Raw genomic sequence first — 21,843 nt, forward strand, 5'->3', positions numbered from 1 at the left:
TCAGTCACCTGTATCACTGTGTTGACTCACAGCACAGAAATACACTCCACTGTCATTGAACAGCAGCCTCTCCACTGTCAGAGATCCAGTCAGAGCATCCTTCTTTGTTGCTGGAAATTTGTCAGCGCTGAAGCCACTTTCATATTTGTGTGGGGGACTTTGAGTTGTGAGAACTATTTGCTTCATCCTTTGTCCAGGCAGCTGTCTGTACCAGTACATCTGGTCATACTGGATAGTCTTATTGTGACTGCAGTTCATCGTGGCAGACTGACCCTCGATCATCCACAGCAGAGGAGTCTGAGTGACATCACTCCCATCGATTAGACCTGTGAAAGAAAAAGATCCTGTTGTGTTACAGAACCACCAGTGACTCCTCTTCATCAGGAAAACTGAATGGACTAAATCAAATCATCAGCATCACAATGTTCAGTACCTATAATGCAGAGCAGAGCTGCAGAGAGTGTGATCAGACCAGCTGTCTTCATTATTGTGTCCTGAGCTAAATGAGCTCAGAGAGCAGAGTCACTGTCAGTGTGTGTGATGGGAGGTGTGACGTTACAACAGAGACGTGAAGAGTTCCAGGTGTGAGTGTTGCTGTGTGATGTCATGTTGTCTGATTGTCCTCGAGGTCCCCCTACAGTAGAGCTGCTACACACACTCACTGATAGATATGCCAGCAGTGCACTGAGGTTTTTGTTCAGCGCTCTCATGTGTCTGTATCACTGTGTTGACTCACAGCACAGAAATACAAGCCTTTATCTCCTGGCTCCACATTCTTCACTGTGAATGTTCCACTCTCAGCTTTAGTTTTGGTGACTGAGAATTTCTCCTCTCTGAAGTTGGGTTGAAAGTCAGGATTGGAGTTTGCCATAGTGCTCACTATTTGTTTCATTGTTTCTCCTGGCAGCTGTCTGTACCAATACATGTACATATAGTCTACACCCTTTGTGTGGTTGCAGGTTATTGTTGCATTTTCCCCCTTGTATCTCCACAGTATGTCATCCTGGGTCACATCATCAGCAGCAGTTAGACCTGTGTGTATCACAGCAAACATTATCACGATGATTTTCACCTTTTTGCTAACAAAGGTTAAAAGGCTGTTGTGTTGTGGGTAGATCTCACCTGTAATCCAGAGCAGAAGTATTAGGAGACAATGTTTGATAATGTCCATGTTCTTCAGTTTAAAGACTGCAACAGGTCCAACACAACTGTCAGAGTAGTTAGAGGTCTAAGAAGCTGCAGGTGGGAGTGTCATGTGTGTGACGTTCAGTCCTGGGTGTACGTATCCTGGATGATTTGTGGTCCTCGAGGTCCCCCTACAGTATGTAAGAAAATTGTGATACTGGTTATTTATCAGAAATCTCATTGTATTAATATTTTGAGAGGTGAAGATAGTCATCCCTGTAATATCAATGTTTATTTGTTGCTTTTTTTGTGCTCATGAGGAGATTCAAAAATATCAACATAACATTTATTGTAATTTTGCCTAAAAATATTGCAGTATTATTCTAAAGAATTATCACCGAGTCCTAGTTGGCACTCAAACAACATGAAAGAAAGCGTAGTGAAACATTTTTCATAGATCTTGTTCCTTCCAGACACAGAGTTGATTCAGCTTAAAAGATAACATTTCTTTTGAGTTAGTTTTTAAGTACAGCACTGCCATTATAACCATCAAGCTGAGTTTCAACTGTGTTCTGTGATGCAAGAACAATACCAAAGATTATTTATTTTATATTGAAAGGGTCACAAAGGTTAATCAAAGATTTGTATCAGGGCTGCGATCATGTTGAGATTATTTTAACATATACACAGTGACATCTCTACATAACTCCAGTACTTCATTCTAATGTTGTTCTGTCACACATTTGACTTTTATCAAATCATTGCAGCTTCTGCACTTCAGATGTTGTGACTTGTATGATTTTGATCAACTGTGCAGCCCTAATTTTTATTTCATAAAAGATCAGAGACATTCAAGATGAAGTGTATAGAATTTCACTGGAAGGAGAAAAGGAAAAATGTTCATCAGTATGGAGTTCAGATGGTGTGAAAAATGTATTTATCCAAACATATGCTGCCACTCGAGCTCCCCCTACAGGCGATTAAAGACGCTGATGTTGTTTAATCCACTGTGACACCAACAGCTGAGTATTTGTACAGCTGTCTCAGTCACCTGTATCACTGTGTTTACTCACAGCACAGAAATACACTCCACTGTCACTGAGCAGAAGCCTCTCCACTGTCAGAGATCCAGTCAGAGCATCTTTCTTCGTTGCTGGGAATTTGTCAGCGCTGAAGCCACTTTCATATTGATGATCACTGTATGCAGTTGTGAAAACTATCTGCTTCATCCCCTCCTCTGGCAGCTGTCTGTACCAGTACATCTGGTCATATGTGTTTCCCTTAGTGTGATTGCAGTCCATGGTGGCAGACTGACCCTCCATCATCCACAGCAGAGGAGTCTGAGTGACATCACTCCCATCGATTAGACCTGTGAAAGACAAAGATCTTGTTGTGTTACAGAACCACCGGTGACTCCTCTTCATCAGGAAAACTGAATGGACTAAATCAAATCATCAGCATCACAATGTTCAGTACCTATAATGCAGAGCAGAGCTGCAGAGAGTGTGATCAGACCAGCTGTCATCATTATTGTGTCCTGAGCTAAATGAGCTCAGAGGGCAGAGTCACTGTCAGTGTGTGTGATGGGAGGTGTGACGTTACAACAGAGACGTGAAGAGTTCCAGGTGTGAGTGTTGCTGTGTGATGTCATGTTGTCTGATTGTCCTCGAGGTCCCCCTACAGTAGAGCTGCTACACACACTCACTGATAGATATGCCAGCAGTGCACTGAGGTTTTTGTTCAGCGCTCTCATGTGTCTGTATCACTGTGTTGACTCACAGCACAGAAATACAAGCCTTTATCTCCTGGCTCCACATTCTTCACTGTGAATGTCCCATTGAAAGGGTCAAGTTTGAGGGCTGAGAATTTCTCCTCACTGAAGTTGGGTTCAAATTCCTGATTATCTCTGCCAATTGTTGTGTACACTATTTGCTCCATTGTTGCTCCTGGAAGCTGTCTGAACCAGTACATCCACAAATACTCAACAGTCTTGGTGTGACTGCAGTTCATTGTTGCGCTGTCACCCTTGTCTCTCCACAGTATATCAGTCTGGTGGACGTCACTTCCATCAGTCAGACCTGTGTGAAAAACAGTTAACAATACCTGAGGTCAACATTTTGATTTGCATGCAGTAGAACATTTGCTGTTTTTATATTTTAGGGACTTTTTTTTCTCCCTCTAGAAGATGTTCTAGTCGATGCTGCTCAGCACTGCTGATAATTCTGTACTTCACCTTTTATCGAGAGCAGAAACAGTAACAAGATGCAGAGACAATGTTTGGTGAAGTCCATGTTGAGAAAGTCAGAGTCAAACACATAACAGTCAGTGTAGTGACACACACAGAGCTGTAGTTGCAGGTGGGAGTGTCAGACAGTGTGTTTTGTGGGATGTGATCACAGTAACTGGGTACATTCATGGTCCTCCAGGTCCTCCTGCAGCACATGACTTCATTGGTTTTAGAAACAGTGGTGCAAACAGTGACCTGGAGTTTATGTTCGACTTCCTCATGTGGCTTTTGAAATGATGCAGGGTTTCATCAATTCACTCTTTCAAATACATTATGTTAAATAAGTCAAAAAAATGAACAAATATAGTATAAAAACAAGTAGAACCTGAAGTATATCGACTGATATTTACTTTTTCAATTCACTGACATCATGGACTATGAGGTTTATAATTGAACTGTTAAATATTCTGCCTCCTTGACACATTTTTGTGAAATTATTATCATATTTGAGGGATCACAAAAAATGTGTGTATGTCAGCACACTTTCTTTCATTTGTTATTTGTATTTAAGTTGTCCCTTCTTGTTTAATTTGTTGAGGTGTGTCTCCCCCTGCTGGCTGAGACACATTGTAGGTACATTCAGTGAGTAAAGGCTTTGAGACGGTGAACCATGAGAAGTTGTTATTCACAGTAACGCTAATAGTTTAAATGCACACAAAACGTTTTTTTCTCTCAGATTTTGAACACACAATCATTAAGTCTGTGTTGGTGAGCACTTCTCCACGAGACAATCCATGCACCTGTTGGGCTTTTTGACTGGCCACTCTAGAATATGCAGTTTTTATCACACAGCAGAAGGGAAGCTGGGCCTCCAGATGCATGTAAGAATCAGAAATAATTATTGTGTGCTTTAGAAAAAGTCTTTGCAGGTTCATCCAGCAGATGACACCCTGACGACCGGCCGGCTGACGTCTGCAGCTTCTGGTGTCTCCACGTGGTTCTGATCAACAGTCTAGTTTAGATCCAAATACAAAACCCCACTTGGAAAATGTCAGAACTTATTTGAAAGCATAACTGTATTTCGGATCATTAAACATGTTTATTGAATAGTAACTATGATTTCAGCCTCGCATTTACTGTGACCTTTTTATCACGAGCCCATCAGGACTCAGTCTTTAAACTCACTGGTGATTTTGCTTTGTCTCAGAATTGAACACTGATGCAGGATCAGGATCTGAAGGAGGTGATACAATGATCGAGCTCACAGATGTCAGACACGCCGCGTTTCTGTTGCGGTCTCACAGACATCGTTTCCTGTTTGTGTGACTTCAGTAAGGACAAACATGTTTGTTAGTTATTTCAGTTTGAGTCCACCTGCGGGCTTTACTCATAAGATCCAGTGGGAATGGAGATCAGTTGGGACAGAAGCATTTAGTTAGTTACTTCAAATACTATATTTTTTGTCTTTAAGTTTTATAGAAACTACTTCAAAACAGGCTCAGTTTTTTAAGAAATTGTGCAAGTTTCTGCACCAGATGACAGTAAACAGCTGTTGTGTATGTTTACGACTCTTTATAATACATTAGGTTACTTGTGTTAATTGTGTAAGTTCAGTTGACACAGAAACTGAAGTGCTAGCAGCTGTTCGCTCGGAGATGTGCAGTGCGAGGTTGTTGGTGCAGAGGAGCAGGTGTGAGCCGGAGGTTGCGGTGAAGAGGAAGGTCGCACCTTCGTCATTTCTCAGCACAGAGAGCGATCTGCAGGCTGCTGTGTGACCACATCCTCTCCTCCGCTGCCGCTCTCTGCTCCCCTGCAGGGTTTCAAACCCTCACCAACAACAGCTTCGACCTTCTTCTGTGCACAGATGAGAGCGCCGACTTCCTGTAGGTGCTGTTGTTGTGTGGCAGACTCACTCAAACTCTCACATTTATTTTCCTACTGTGTTTTCCTGCTAAAGTGTTTGAAAGTTATAACTTGAATCATAAACAGAGTGTAAAGAGAATGATACGTTTATCTCACTTATGCAACATGGAAAAACCACATACAGCTCAGATGAAACCACTTTAACAAGTTCAGTTAACATTTTATAATTCAGTTTTATTTAATCTATAAAGAGAACATGTTCAGGGAAACTTGAGGCGCCTCTCAGTTTGCTTACTGGAAAATGTTCTGACTACAATGAGCAGCTTCTGACGGTGTTTCAACACCATGTAGGTGAAAAATAACTGACTTCTCAGAAAAGAAGCTGGTGGGTGAACAGCTAAAAATACCTCACTATCTCTGGAAAAAGTGATGTTCAGTGTCGAAACGAGATGTGACAGCAACGAGGGAGGGGGATGGTGTCCAAACTGCGCATCCACACACTTTCTGAACATACCAGCTTAATCTTTACTTCTTTAAAACTTAAAGTCTTTCCTGGTTTATACCCACATTGTGGGTCATTTCTAGGACAGGTTATCATCGTCTGTAAGCAGATACTCGGAGCAAAAGTTAAGAGACGGAATGAAATGGCATGATTGACGAGATCCTCTGACATACTTTTATTGAGAAAGAAATTAAGCATCACATAGTTAAAAAAATGCAAAATGCAGACAGAGTTGGTAAAAGAAATTCATGCTATATCTTCCTCCATGCCAGTTATAGCTTTTCATTTTGTTATAAGAATATGTACAGACCGAATCACAATGTTTGTATACGATTTAATTGTCTTTTTCCATGTGTAAGTCATCTAAAATGTATGTTGGATGCTTTCATATCACAAACAAAACATTACATTGGAGACTTAATGTAACTGTTAAAGAAAAGACTCGAAACAAGCAGGTAGCCTGAGCGGTTCTTGTTGTGTAGATATAAAAGATGCTCGCAAAGCAATATAGTACGTGCAATAAACACACGTTACAATCACGGCTGAACAGAAATGAACAAGTTTGCTGATTTCACATATCTGCGTAACCGCCGTTACTGCTGCTGCTGTTTGTTCCTGAAGATCGTGTGTTCAATTCTTGGCCCTCAGTCGTCCTGCTTTCCAGCTGAACCCTGCAACAGACAGAAAGGACACAATGTCGTAATGTCTCGGAAGGTTAACACAAAGTGATCAGTGTGCATTTTGGATCACATGTACAAGGTTAGAGGAGGACAAACCTGAAGCTTCCACACAAAAACCGCCACGAAGGCTCCATAGACGCAGCTCTTGGCGATGATAACACCGTAGGAGATTTTGGCGACCCGAGTAGTTATCAGATATTGCTCTGCAGAAAGTTCAAACGTGACGATGAGTGACAATATTCAGAGAGGAGACATCAGGGGCACTCTGTCAAGGAAGCTAACACAGACTTTTGGACATTTGGAAATCAGATTCAGGTGAAATGAGGCCAGTTCTGTATGATTTTAGGTAATTCACATGTCAAAATTAAGCCCATTACTTCTGAAAATGTCCAGTTTACATGTGACATGATGAAAATGAACAGCCACATGTGAATATGTGTGGGAAATGTGGAATTCACATGTGAGGAAGCACATTTAATTTGAACTTTATTGACCAAGATTTGTTGTGGAAATCCTAAAAAGCCAGTTACTCATGAAAAGGACATAAGGGAAATTTAAACACAACGATCCAAACCAAATGTTTTCTTCTGTATGTGATTATATGATGTTTACAAAATCACTAAACACTATATTTACCTGTGTTCATCACGACCTTCCATTTACCTGATAGAAGAATAAAATAGATCAGATCAGGACAGATGTTCTCTATCAGAAACATTCAGATTCAGATCATTTGTGAGTTTGAAAAGAATGTTGATTTATTACCCCAGATTGTTTCATTACTATAGACGTAATCTGTTCCATTGAAGAAACGGACAGCGCAGTGGAATTTTTTGCCTTTTGTGTACCACTCCTCTTCTGAGACCCTCAACATGCTGGTGATCCTGTAATGTTTGCCCTCCTGCACGGCTGCGTTGTCGGTCGCCACGCGTTTTTTATCGACGACGACATCGTCGATCTCCCAGGACACACTGACATGGTCTGGGTAGAATCCACTGGCCACACAAACTAAGGTCTTGTTCCCCTTTTGACTCTTGCACGGCTTGAGCACTTTCACTTTTGGCGCAGTAATGGTCCGATTTGGTTCTGCAAAAGACAGAAATCACAAATATTAAAGCTGCATGGTCTAAATCTACGTGAAGCATGAACAGTTGTACTTGTTGTAACGACCAAAACAACATGGTCAACTCCAGTTTTTGTATTCATACTCAAACTCTTCATTCTTTTCTTGCGATACGTGTTTGATTTGATGTTATTGTAGTGATCTTGCCAAGAACAGTTAGTTCGGTTCGCTCTCCTGACTACTGTGGCTCACTAAATCTATCTTGATTTGAGTTTTTCCCTAACGGGTACACAAAGCACAATCACAATCACCATTTAGCCAACCAACAGATTTTTTTTTCAGTTTTTGTTCCTTCTCTTCTCGACTAATGCAAGTAAAAAAACACTGTTTTGCGGATGAGACGGTGTCGACTGATTTGAATAGATTTACTGCTGAAGACTAATGTCATCAAACACCTTTTAAGACAGATAACTATAAGAGTAATCGAATAACCTGGACCAAGTAAAACTTTTCCGCTGTTGAAGTGAATCTATAGATTTTACTTTCTTGGCACTTTTGACAACAAACACATGCAAAACATAATCACTAAATAATCATGAAAACACATCATTTAACTTGGCAGATTTGGGTTGAATTAAGGTCAGTAAACAAACATACATGCGTGTGATTTTAGCAGATTTCTTACCCAACACAGTCAGTTTGGTTCCACTGCCGAAGTAAGCAGCTTCGTAGTTCGACACATTGATACAAGACTGCAGGAAAACTTACTCAACCTCTCCGCAGTGACGGCTATAAACCGGCTATTCTTTCAAATCAACTACAAACATTTAACTGTGCACACTTACATTTCTTTTAGAGGGAATGCTCTAACCAAACTGAATCTCGTCTCGACGCTATTAAACTGCTGATTTAACGTCCATTTAAGAGCATAAATCAAACAAAAAACGTATAATTCGATGTATTTTGCACTGCTACCTTTTAGATATACTTTGTTTATATATTTATACCAAATAATCTTTCATTTCTTACCTAAAACAGTGAGTTTAGTTCCAGGTCCAAAGTAAGCTTCTGACTGGAAACTCACAGTATCTCACAGACCTGATCATAACTCCATGTGAGAGAAATAATCTGGGCCAAGAGCCAATTTTTTTTATCGCTGCAGCACTTTTTACTGAAGAACAAACGATGAGACGTCTTGACTTTACTGACACAAACTAACTTCTGCAAGAACTTCTTTCACACTTTAAGATCAGTACACTTTGTTCCACTTCCATCAAATAAAGTGTTCAATAAATGTAATCTTAAAATTGCCCATAATCTAAACAAACACTTGAACCTGTGACTGAAGCTCTGTGAGGTGGTTTCGCTGCAGGTTTTCTTACCTAAAACGGTGAGTTTAGTTCCAGATCCAAAATGAGCCTCGGCGTAGGAGCACAGAGACTTACAACCGTGAAAAAACCTCTTCCTCCAGCCTCTCTTTGTCCCTGACACTTTGACATTATTCCAACTTTGTCACTCTTTGACTGTAAAGACTTTAATCTCCCTTTATTTTTGCAAAAAATAGAGTGAAATCTTCCTTCACTAGCCTTCACATCTTAAACATTTGCATGCTTTTGTGGCTATTTTATGATTATTTAGCCACGTAACAGCTTTAATCGTGCTTTAATGGTTGTCAGTGGAGCCTTGGTGTGAATTTAACAGTGTCAGAAACTTCTTTCAAAATAATACCTGACCAATATTTAATGAACTTTAACATTATCTCTTAATAAAAAACTGTCAGTTTTGTTCCCTGGCCGAAGAAGGCTTGATAATTGGCACAGCGCTTCAGCTTAACATCACAAAGCATCTTACCCAACCTGAACTATAAAGTCCCAAAGAAAGTATGATTTTTAAGGCACTGCTTATATTTCAAAGGCTGTGACATACATCCACATTTCTTTTCATTATTATCTTATGGAAAAGAGTCAGTTTTGTTTGTTTGCTTCAGCTTTGTCACAGTGCAGAAATACTGAGCATGAAACTCTTGTGTCTTTTCTACTAGAATTATCCTTAAGAAGTTTTACTTGTTTACGTTGTTTAGCAACGTGACATTAAAATAAAGTAATGAAGTGAAATATTTACCTAAAACAGTGAGTTTGGTTCCTTCGCCGAAGTAAGCAGGACTGTTGAAGGTCACAGTGTTTTCACTTCAGCTCAATACTTTAGCTTTTATATATAAACTGGTTTTACTTCACTTTCATACTAACAGTTTGACTACTTAAGTTTTGTTTCAGTGAACTTAAGGTGCAACTCTTCGACTTACCCAAAACTGTGAGTTTTGTTCCCTTTCCAAAGTAAGCTTCAGTTCCGGTGTCACACTGAATGTCTCCTCCAACAAAAAGTCACAAAACTTTCCAGAATCAGCCTGTTGAGACAGTCTAATAATCCAGAAGAGGAAGAAGATTCAAACATGCAGGATGAGCTTCATGATGTTCAAAGTTGTTTTGTTTGTGTTCAGGATCATTAAAAAAAAAACACTTCAAATGCTCCAATTGTAACCTAAAAGTATTTTTAAAAAAATCTTTTTTATCCAGCTTCCTTCATAGTAATTGACTTTTCGATATCAAAGTGTTCAAACGTCTTATAAACCCTCAGATTATTGTTTTTTTCTACTCCAAATTAGCATGTAGCCGTCTAAACAATGGGAGTCAATGGGAGGAGGTTTTTGTACGACGGCTCTATGGGGATGTATCACCGTGGCCCCCTGTCCCCACGATGAGAAACTGTCACACAAAAACCTGATGTTGCTTTCGTTCTCCCCCCTCTCCTTCCCCCACCCGGCTCCTCCATATCTCAGCCTCCATCATGCGTTTCTGTGGGAGCAGCTGTGCAGGTCGGGCTGGGTGACGGCTGAACCAGCTCCAACCTGACTGCTGCTATTTCTGTGACGGCTAAGAAAAGAAGCAACAACAGAGAGGAGGTAAAGATAAAACTGGGCTTTTTTGGGGGGTTTGTTCGCCACTCCTCAGAGGAAGTGACATCACTGCTGGTCACACCTCTTTATCCTCCCAGTTCTCAGAGAAGAGGGGAGACAAAAATCCACAGAGTAACATTAACGACTTTCTAATGTAATGATGAACCCACAATCCCACTCCATCCTATGAAGCATTTTAGCATCTTTAAGCTATTTATTTTGGTTTTGCAGCACTTCTGTTATCTTTATATCCTCCTTAGTTTCTGATCTGTAACACTTAGCAGTGCTAAACAGCAGGCAGACAAAGTTTACATGTAGTTGGTCAACACAATGGAGCTAAAGAACCAGATTTCTCCTAAAAGCAGTTGGTGGAGACCAAAACAGAGCTTAAAGAAATCAAATATCAGACTTTCATTCACCAGGTGGCTGAGACGCAACTCCAAATGAATGGTGATGTGTGATGAGGATGTGTGAGTATTTTTCTGTGGCCAAAGAAATCTGTCCAGTCTATGTATATATATATATATATGTATAGGTATATATGTATATGTATATATAAATATATATATATATATATATATATATATATATATATATATATATATATATATATATATGTATATGTATATGTATATATATGTATATATATATATATAGATACATAGATAGATAGATAGATAGATAGATAGATAGATAGATGCGTGTATATGCATATATATGTGTATATATATGTATGTATGTATATATATATATGTATATGTATGTATATAGGTGTATATATGTGTATACATATATACATATATATAGGTATATATGTGTATATATGTATATATGTATACATATACATATATACATATATATATACATATGTGTATATACATATGTATACATATATACATATACATATATACATATATATATACATATGTGTATATACATATGTATACATATATACATATACATATATACATATATGTGTATATATATTAGGGGTGGTGAAAAAAATCTATTATTGATTAATCGCGATTATAATATTGATATTATAACTTTTTTTTAGATAGTAATACAAACTGGAGTCCTCCTCTTACTGGCTTCCGCTACATGGTCCACAGTCTGGAGCCAAGATATGTTATTCCATCCCGGAGCTTTTTCACACTTAAATCGATTCCAAATCTTTACAAGGAGACAAACCTTTCCGTGCAAGTGTCCCTCAACTCTGCTCACAGGGTAGCAATAACCTGCGATGCCTGGACATCCAGAGCTACAGTCTCATATGTGACCTTTCATCTCAGCTCATTATTTCAGCAGTTAATGGAAGCTAATGTCCTACGTACTTCAAACGAGAGCTATGGATGACAGCCACACAAGCGCAAATATGTGTGAGTTTCTCAAAGCAATGGCAGACGAGTGGGGAATAGAGAAACACGCCCTGGTTCTCGTCACCAACAATGCTTCTAACATGAGTCCAGCTGCTGAGCTTGGCAGCTTTCTTTTAACAGTGAATAACTACATTTAAAACAAATTAAAAAATAATCATTTTGATATCACAGTTACACTATACAATATTGAAGTGTGAGGTGTTACTCAAAAGAGAAGTAAAATAATTCAGCAGCTGACTGATGTTAAATGGAAGATCAATAATCGTTAATAATTGAAAATCGAATCGATAATCGTTAATAATCGAAAATCGATTTGTAATCGAATCGAGACTTCAATAATCGGAATCGGATCGAATCGGGAAATTGGGCCGATCAACCACCCCTAATATATATGTGTATATATGTGTGTATATGTGTCAAAAAAGCAGTAGAAACAAAATAAACAATCTGTCTCTCAATCAGGGTGTGTTAATATTATTTCTTAGCTTTGCACTTTATCACATGAGCTGAGTTGTGCTCCTGTAGAGTTCAGTATTTCATTATAGATTTCACTTTGCCATTTTGTCCTTTGCCATGAAATCTGCCTGGAAAATGTAGGCTGACTGACGAGTCGGTCAGGCCGTCGGTCTGGCACCATGTCCATCTGCTGTCACATCTCTGTTATAGACTAATTTCATGCTTTCCTCCTGTGTTGCTCCCAGTTGCTACTCTGAGGGAAAAGGAAATCAGTCCGTTGTCTTTGTGGCTGTGGCACCGCAGTAACACCACTTGGAAGAGCAAGTTGTAAGTAGCAATTCCACTTTAAACTACGACACTTAGGTGTAATCTCAGATGAACCCTGCAGAGGTCAGTGTATACTAACCTTTTAAGTGCGATAGTTCCTTGATATTGACGGTTTGCACGCAGAATTAAAACATAACAGACACTGCAGACTTGAGTGACACATGAGAAGCTGTACAGGGCAATGATGTTCTGTAAACATTACACTGTCACCACCTGCTAACTTATCTGAGGCGATCAGCGCTGTGGTGTCGCAGGAACATCACTGAACTGAGAGGCAGTTCCTTTACAAGCTTGTTGTGTTTATCATTCTGTTTTTTTCTCTCTTTTAGTTGTTGACCCAGTTTTTATTTTCATGCCGCATTAATGTTGCCCTTCAATAGCTTCCTCATTCATCCCTCCTCCTCCTCCTCCTCCTCCTCCTCCTCCTTGTCTTCTCCCTCTGGTTTCTTCTTGAGGTTCTTGTTTAGCTGCTGAGGCTTTCTGAGCCACTGTGCTCGACTCGACGCGCAGTAATACACAGCTGAGTCTGCAGCCTGGACGGGGTGAATACGCAGAGAGGATGTCAGCACTGCAGGCCGGGACATGGTGAACTTGGACTTGCTGAAGGGAGCTTCAGTGGCCTGCGCGTTTTTACCAAGAGAATATGTCAGAAGCTGTATCTCCCCGCTGCTGCTTCGTCTGTACCAGTACATGTAGAAATACTGATCGTCGTCTTGTTCACACTGCAGCGTCACAGCCGGGTCTCCCTCACGACTCATCGCAAACGGAGGCTGGTGAAGCTTCACGCAGAAGGAGAAATCTGTAAAAGGGGGGAAAAAAATGGAACAAACTACAGTGAGCAAGAAAATCTGTTGGTTAAAATCCTCTTAGCTGATTTAAAAATGTTCTTACTGGAGAAGATCAGAACTGAAGCCAAGAAGACGATCATTGCCACGTTGATTACAGAGTTACCCAGACTTTATAAAATCAGACCTGACTGCACTGCTACGATCAAAGCTGTGTTTCTCTAGCCAGGAACTCTTTCATACGTTCCTATAGTTTCACAGATTCATACAAGCCTCTCTGTACAGCCTCCGTCTCCTAGTGGACACTGAGCCGCAACTGCACGTTTTGAGTTCCTTGCTAAAGCGAAGAGCAACGTGACAGGAGTCTGAAGACTTCGCAGGATGGTTGATATCAAATGTTGTGATTCGACATGGATGAAAACCTCCCAGATGGATGCATTATACTTTGACCTCAATTCCCCCCCAAAAAAGTTTGGACGCTGCGAAAATGGTACTGTACTGTACTTCAGTAAACACCCAGTAAACCACAGCTCCTTCCTGCCTGTGTGCCATCTGTGACAGTCACTCTTGTTATTTGTATGACGGTCTGCTCTGTGTGCATCACTGTGACTGGCAGCACAGTAGTAGGTGCTGCTGTCATTGAGAAGCAGCTCACTTATTACAAGAGTGAAGCTGTTTTGCGTTGTTTTGAGAGAGGACTGGAAGTGCCCGTCAGTTTGACCGTGCTCTCTGATGATGAACTCCACCGGAGCGCCGTGGTGGGTTTGCCGGTACCAGAACATGGTGTAGCTGCCCATGTTGAACTCTGGACCCATGCTGCACTCCAGCGTCACCGAGTCTCCTGGGTTAGACACTTGATCTCCGGGCTGAAGAACAATGACTGCGAGACCTGCAGCACACGCAGGATAATGTTTCACTGATGTACTGAACAGTGAATAAATGACGTGCAGATGTGATGGGAACATTCAAGCACCCGTTAGTTAGAAGATCCAATATGAGCCGATACATAAAACCCACCTGAGTGTAAAAGAAGCGACAGATAGAGGACTGAGATCAGCATGATGTCAGCGATAAGCCCTCTTCCAGCCGAATGAGGCTGAATCTGTACAAGCAAGCAAGGAGGTCACATGATCACATGAAGACATCATCGGAGAATAACATAAAAGACTATAAAAGAATAAAAGATAAAAGAATTCTCATTCACTGTGTTTCTGATGTTTTTATACGGATGTTTCCAGTGCCGTATGTCGATCTTTAATAAACATCAGGTGAAAAAACGTGATGCCGCAAACATAAACCATCATCAGGGTGGAAAAACATCTGAATTTGAGTTTAACAGGGTAGGTTTCTCCTTAAATACTTCCTCTAGAATGCCAAAAGTTCATGCATTTTTTTCCACATTAAACCTTTATTCTTGTGCTTACATGTGAGCTGTCATGAGTTGAAGTTTAGACATTGTTCATTAGGTGTTCGCTTTGCTAAGCTAACAGGCGGCTAACTAAAAGTGAAACTATCGCCAAAAAGCAGCCAAGGCTTTATTTGTGACTGAATATGAGTCAAACCTTTGTGTAAAAGCATAATTATGACAAAAGAGGCACTTTTAAGATTTACCGTAGTTTCATTTTTGGGCAAGCTAATTTTCAGTGGAGTGCATGGGGCACTTTTACGCTAGCATCAAAATCGCTATTTTTAAAACAGTAAGAAGGCTCGGCACAACATGAAACTCTGCTCGTTGTATCACCAGGGTCTCTACACATGAACACGAGCATTGAGAACACAAACAATGTTCTCAATGCTCGTGTTCATGTGTAGAGACCCTGGTGATACTACCAGCAAAGTTTCATGTTGTGTCGAGCCTTCTTAGACTTTTGAAAATACATTTTAATGCTAGCGTGCCAGTGCCCCATGCAATCCATTGAAAATAAGCTTGCCCGAAAACATAACCACGGTAAATCTTAAAAGTGCCTCTTTCGTTGTAATTATGCATTTACACCGATTGCATTTGACTCGTATTCAATCACAAATAAAGCCTTGGTTGCTTTTTGGCAAGAGTTTCACTTTAAAGGTCACGTGGCTGCTGGCTGACATGTTGGCTCTCCTGCTGTCTTGTAGTTGATGTCGTGGTGTTGACTGTTGTGTAGTCGTGAAATTGACATTGTGAGTTGATTTCTTGTTGTGATTCATGACCATCATTTTTCATGTAGTTTGGATGGTGTTGACAGGGTTGAATACAAACTCTCATCTGTGAGCGTTAAAGTGTTTGCGTCTGAATGTAGCGCTTATTTACCCCCTTTCAACCAGAGCGGACGATGTGCTGGTTCAGGTTGGTTTGTCTTTTTTTCTCAACAGTGATGAGTCACATCATACAGTCACCGTGCACGTCTCAGAATACCCAGCATTGCTCCGAACAACTATGGCGGCTGCATCAACTCTTGACAGGTGTGGCTCCCGGCTTTGCATGCCTACACTGGCATCCAAACATGACTGGTCTTCTCACCACTGTTCAACTGGCGTCCATAGATAGATAGATAGATAGATCGCTGGCTCCGATGCTGCATCCCCAACAAACCACAGCAAAGAAAAGTACGCTGGCCACCACAGACTGATAAAAGATCTCCAACATCTTGCTGCACACGTTGAAGGATCTCAGCTTCCTCAGGAAGTAAAGTCTGCTCATCCCCTTCTTGTAAACAGCTTCAGTGTTAGATCTCCAGTCCAGTCTGTGGTTGATGGTAACACCCAGGTACTTGTAATCCTCCACCTTGTAATCCACCACCATAGTGAAAAAGTCCTTTGTGTATTCTTCTGTCGATAAGTCAGAACCCATTCAATTATCTCTGGTTTATAATTATAACGCATTCTCGCATTGCTACACTTCTAGAATCTTGGATTTCATTGGACTAAGAAACATTACCCGGCTTTCCATTGACAGGGGATAAGATAGATAATGATTGAATGCTCATTTTGGGGGGACTTATCCTTTAACATCTCAGCAAACTATTCACTTTACACACACATCTCTCTGATCTCCTCTGGGTGTTTACAGAGAGCTACTGAGAGCCCGAGAACCAGCCTGCCAGTCAGGATCCTCTACATGAAAACAACAAAGAAAAGGAGAGCAGGGTTTTTAGTAGTGCGGCGACATTAAACCACATCACTGTGTACTGCCGGCACAGAAATACACAGCCGAATCTGACACACTCACGCTCTGAATGATCAGAGCTCCCGTTCGGATGTCTGCTCTTGTGATCTCAAACCGATCTTCAAACTGCTCCATAGTGACCGGAACGCTGCCGAAGTAGTTGTACCCAATAAAATTGATGAGACCGCTCTCTGTTTGCTGGTACCAGAGCATCCCATCCAGACTGCTGTCATTGTGACTGCACTGTACGTCCACTCTGGTCTTTTCTGGGACTATTTTCGGATGAGATGGCTGAAATGCCACACAGGTAGCTCGATCTATGGGACAACAGATTAAATGAAATGTTTCAAAAAAATACTGTATGACTAAAATTACATATTTAAATCAGTATTTTTGCAAGTATCTTCATTACATGGCAGCAAAATGAGAAGAAATCCCATCACAAATGGAGACATCGTTCAGGTTTGGTCGTCTGCTGCAGGAGAAACAGCTTCCTTCAGTGAGCCTGTTGTGAAAAAAAGAGAGACACCCGCTCACAGGAAGGAGCTGAGGGGTTTTTTGTGAGGGAGTGTCGTTCAACCACATCACTGTGCACTGGCAGCGCAGAAGTAAACAGCCGAGTCTGACAGGTTTGCACTGCGAATGATCAGCGTTCCCTTCACTGTGTTTTCTCTCGTCAGCTTGAATTGTTTTTCAAACTGACCCTCGTAGTTTGGGGTATATTCATACCCGTACCCGATGAGGGTCATGGACTGGCTGTCTCTTATTTGCTGGTACCAGAGCATTACAACCAGGTTAGTATCATCATGGCTGCAGTTAATGTGGACTTCACTGCTCTCCTCAACTGTCTGGGAGGGAGATTGCCGAATTGTAACAGCGCTCACCTGACCTGTGGAAGAAGCAGATTTAGAGAAACGTTACTGAAGCAACAGACAAGAAGATACAGCATGTATATAATTTCTCTAACAGGATATTTTTATTGCATTTTAAACGTATTCAAATGGTAGTTTAATGTTACTCAGGATTAACTTTGAGATCTTACATGAAAACCAGAAGAAGAGGAATGTGTGCAGTGGTGTGCAAGACATTGTCGAGCACCGTCAAGAGGAAAGTGTTGCCCTGCGAGAAGAGAGGCTCGGAGTAATGTGTGTGTGTGTGTGTGTGTGTGTGTGTGTGTGTGTGTGTGTGTGTGTGTGTGTGTGTGTGAATTCATCACCACATTCTCATGATAAAACTTTATACCATGTGCAGTGCCTCCACCTATTGGTTGAATCTATTCAGGACAGGAATTTGCACAAATGTAAGAAAAACACAAACACAAACAAGCAAATTCATAGATTTATTCCTGTTTATAACAGATTTCCCGAAAAAAAAATGGAAGTACACAAAATACCCATAAAATTATACAAAATAGACTGAATAGAATTTACATTTCTATAATAAAATGACATGAAAAATTAGAAGAATGACACAATTTTCATTTAAAATGTTACATTCAAGGTTCATACTGTAATTATGTTTTATTAACTTACTGTAGATAAAATTAGTGACAATCGGCACTTAAAGAAGTATTGATTCTGTATTCACATTCACAAGTATCATGTACTTATATACAGTGGATATGTTTGTTAATTGTCAGATATCTTGTAGACTTTTAACAATATAAACTTTGAATAAATCAGTTTCAATCCATAATCAGCTTTCTATCAATATCACCATTTGATTGTGATGTGTGAAATATTATTTTTTACATTTTATATAGATTAAGTTATGTGGTTATTCACATTGAATTATATATGAATGTATTTTAGTTGGCTATTAGTTCATTGCATTGTTTTTATGTGTGTGTGTGTGTTCCAATCAAACATTAACAGGACAAAAAATAAACAAGATTTCGTTTAAAAGTTTGTGTCATATTTCTGGAAAATTACTGACTAGATTGTTTGAAGTTTGACACAAATGAATAAAAAGACATAAACTGACCTCTAAAATTAAGAAATGACCTTATAAGTGAAACAATGTGTGTGGTATATATCATCTCTCTTCTTGTATTTGATTATAATTAATGTGAGTCAGGTGTGGGATCAGTCAGCAGCCTCCTCGCTGTATGTTTTTGTCACAGCCCTGAGGTCTCCCACATCACTGTGTAGACTGGCAGCGCACAGATAAACAGCCTCATCCTCCTTCTTAAAGCTCCGTATCGTCAGAGACCACTTCTTCTTCGTCGAACTCACCGCCTCAAAACCAGACTTGAATTCTGCTTCATAGTTTGCGTTGCCTGCTAATATGTACACTATTAACTGGAAAGCTTTTCCTCTCTGCTGCCTGTACCAGTACAGATAGTCATAATCCGTGTCATTCTGGTAGCAGTGCATTTCTGCCGAGCCACCGGGACGACCGGAGATGTAGTCGGGCCACTGAGTGATCAGCACCGACTGAGAAACATCTGAAAGACAAGAAGAAAGGTTTTACTAACAAATGTCTGCTAAATCATTTTCAATTATATCATGTCATCAAGTTTGTTAATTTATTGTAAAACAGGTGAAATCAAAAGCAGCCAGAAATATTTCCATCTCAGATTCAATGAGAGGAAGTAAGATTATGTTCGCGTTTGGTTTTTATCCTCATCGATGTTAACTTTACCTGTAGCACAGAGAATAAAGAAAGTCAAGGTGGCGAAACCTGCCATCATTTTGACTCATGAAGAGGAAGTTAAGTGAATGAAAATACAGCGAGACATCACTTGAGATCTGACTGGAGGAAATTACATCGGAATCTCTGACGTGGTAAATAAACCAAGGGGAGGAACTACAGATGGGTGTCAACAAGATATGGCCTTAAAATAATATCACCACACTCCAAACATAATATACTGTATATTAAGTGGATAAAGGCAACCATAAGAACGAGTGGAACAGGATGCTGCGTTCAGAAACATCATTTTATTTATGAAGCCTTTAAAACCAGGGGGAAAAACAGTTATGCCATGTGACAAGATATGATATTCAAAATCTAAGACGATACAGTATAAAGTACAGTAGATTATATTGCACAGGCCTTGCAGGAAAGAGTTGAGGTGCACAACAATATGTATAAGAGATTTTCTTGGCTGATTCCAAATTGCTTTTTGATAACTAAAATTGACAGTCTACAAGAACATTTTTATAACCTTTCTTCACTGAAAACTACAGCAGCTACTGTGTGAAAAAACAGTCTTTTCTCTACTTCCTTTAGATTTGATGCAGGTGCATGTTTGATACCGGGCCAGCAGGTTTTTGTAAAGGAGCCAGAGGACTTGAAGCACTGTGCCCTACGAGCTGCACAGAAGTACTTTGCACTGTCTGTTGAGGTAATGTTGGAGATAACAAGCTGAGCTTGGCGCAGTGACTGGCCCGTTATTTTGAAACGTGCGTCAAAGTTCTTCTCCATGGTTGGTTTGTCATAGTAAAGCAGTCCGATCAGCTCCATGGTCCCTCGGCCTCCTGCTGCCGACTTGTGCTGGTACCAAAGCATGTAGGGATAGTTGGAGTCTCCGTGGTGACAATCGAGACGGGCTTCTGTTTCTTCAGGCTTTATCAGAAGATTTAGAGGTTGTTTGATCAGGAGCGATGATACCACTACATCTAGAAGATAAACAGACTGAAGGTGAACACAGATTTATATCAGTCTCATGACAGATCACACATACAGCATGTAATGACTCTTACCTGTGAGCAGAGACAGAGAAAAAAAACAAATGGCAAACATTTTAAAGCAAAGTTTTCACTGGATATAAAGAAAATCTTCATGCAGGCACAATGTCATGTTGCTTCAAGTCTGACGTGTGACTGAAACAGACGTGCAGAGTCATTAATATAACTACATTTATAATGAGGTAGGAGGAGCTTACAACTGTCTTCATGTCAGAGTGTTTTCACTGCTCTCTGCTGTTCACTGTTTGTATTCTGATTCAAAGATCTGCTGAGGGATTTTTTTATTACTATGACTGTAAAATATATAAATGTATATGTGACTTTATAGAGTAGAGAGCTGAGCAGCAGGAGATAACAGAAGATAAGACAGAGGAGTTGTGCTGTTTTTACACCTCTGCTTCAGTTCTGTTTTTACCTGGGCCGTCCATCCGTTTGTCCCGGTTTTATGAAGGTCTCAGGATGGAAGTTCTGTCCACGATGACTTAAGGATGAACTGATTCAAATTGAGAGTTCAGAAGCCAAAAGTCAAATTCCCCGTGACCTCACACCTAAAACACCCAACAAGGTGACGTATTATTTTTAAAGGCCAAATCTAAAGTAAAACAAATGTGTTTTAAAGTGATACGCTATGTTTATGAGAAACATTTTACTGGCTCTGCTACCAGCCAGGAGAAGTTTATAGCCTTAAATATAAAATGTTATGCTTTCAATGTTGCGTATGTTTTTAAAGGTGATTCCAGCTTCATGAATGTGATTTTTACTTTTTGTGGTTTCTTTTCTCTAATTGTGTTTTCCTCTTTGACAGTAACCTGAATATCTCTGAGTTGTGGACAAAATAAGACATTTAAGTCATCTGACATTTTTCACCTTTTTTCTGGTCTCCTGTAGACCAAACACCTAATCTATAATTTGGAAAAATACCAAAAAACAGGTTAATTGACGATTAAAATTATTGTTAGTTCTCGACCTAAGATTCCAGTCTGCCCGATCGATCAGTGCATCTATAGTATTAGTGTTTATTCAAACTGTGTTTGTCCTCTTAGAGCAGGGATAGAAAACTACAGCAGCTTCTGTGTGAAAAACACTCATGTTCTCAAATACAATCATCACTACGTCTTCAGATTGGATGCAGGTGCATGTTTGATACTGGGCCAGCAGGTTTTTGTAAAGGAGCCAGAGGACTTGAAGCACTGTGCTCCTAGCTGCACAGAAGTACTTTGCACTGTCTGTTGAGTTAATGTTGGAGATAACAAGCTGAGCTTGGCCCTTTGAGTGGCCTGTTATGGTGAAGCGGGCTTCAAAGTTCTTCTCCATTGTTGGTTTTTCATAATGAAGCAGTCCAATCAGCTCCATGGTCCCTCGGCCTCCTGCTGCCGACTTGTGCTGGTACCAAAGCATGTAGGGATAGTTTGTGTCTCCATGGTGACAATCGAGACGGGCTTCTGTTTCTTCAGGCTTTATCAGAAGATTTAGAGGTTGTTTGATCAGGAGCGATGATACCACTACATCTAGAAGATAAACAGACTGAAGGTGAACACAGATTTATATCAGTCTCATGACAGATCACACATACAGCATGTAATGACTCTTACCTGTGAGCAGAGACAGAGAAAAAAAACAAATGGCAAACATTTTAAAGCAAAGTTTTC

At 40.2% G+C, this 21,843-nt stretch overlaps 1 protein-coding gene and 2 gene segments (V, D, J or C); all 3 read right to left on the bottom strand.

Moving 5' to 3' along the window:
* LOC115566058 (T cell receptor beta variable 29-1-like) lies at nt 1–1,287 on the bottom strand. The segment is given in 2 exon segments: nt 1–326; nt 1,123–1,287. Coding segments are annotated over 2 exon segments (375 nt in total).
* An 881-nt stretch (nt 1,288–2,168) lies between these two features.
* LOC115566059 (T cell receptor beta variable 29-1-like) lies at nt 2,169–2,940 on the bottom strand. The segment is given in 2 exon segments: nt 2,169–2,494; nt 2,602–2,940. Coding segments are annotated over 2 exon segments (378 nt in total).
* A 3,091-nt stretch (nt 2,941–6,031) lies between these two features.
* LOC115566344 (M1-specific T cell receptor beta chain-like) lies at nt 6,032–19,192 on the bottom strand. The gene is made up of 8 exons (XM_030392180.1): nt 19,146–19,192; nt 18,655–18,948; nt 17,387–17,391; nt 8,843–8,900; nt 7,163–7,483; nt 7,034–7,060; nt 6,494–6,600; nt 6,032–6,388 (listed from the first exon to the last, which is right to left on the bottom strand). The coding sequence occupies exons 1-8, from the start codon at nt 19,189–19,191 to the stop codon at nt 6,362–6,364; spliced, it is 885 nt and encodes a 294-aa protein (XP_030248040.1). The 5' UTR covers nt 19,192; the 3' UTR covers nt 6,032–6,361.
* Between the last annotated feature and the right edge of the window lie 2,651 nt (nt 19,193–21,843).

This window comes from Sparus aurata, chromosome 16, assembly GCF_900880675.1.
Source record: "Sparus aurata chromosome 16, fSpaAur1.1, whole genome shotgun sequence".
NCBI classification, from domain to species: Eukaryota; Metazoa; Chordata; class Actinopteri; order Spariformes; family Sparidae; genus Sparus; species Sparus aurata.

Bases quoted from the DNA above. Each gene is read 5' to 3' on its own strand.
- LOC115566344 (XM_030392180.1), bottom strand. From the start codon at position 19,191: ATGGCAGGTTTCGCCACCTTGACTTTCTTTATTCTCTGTGCTACAG. The intron at 18,949-19,145 runs GTAAAGTTAACA...CTTGTCTTTCAG, and splicing joins CTTTATTCTCTGTGCTACAG to ATGTTTCTCAGTCGGTGCTG. The intron at 7,484-8,842 runs GTAAGAAAACCT...TGTCTTTTGCAG, and splicing joins AACTAAACTCACCGTTTTAG to AACCAAATCGGACCATTACT.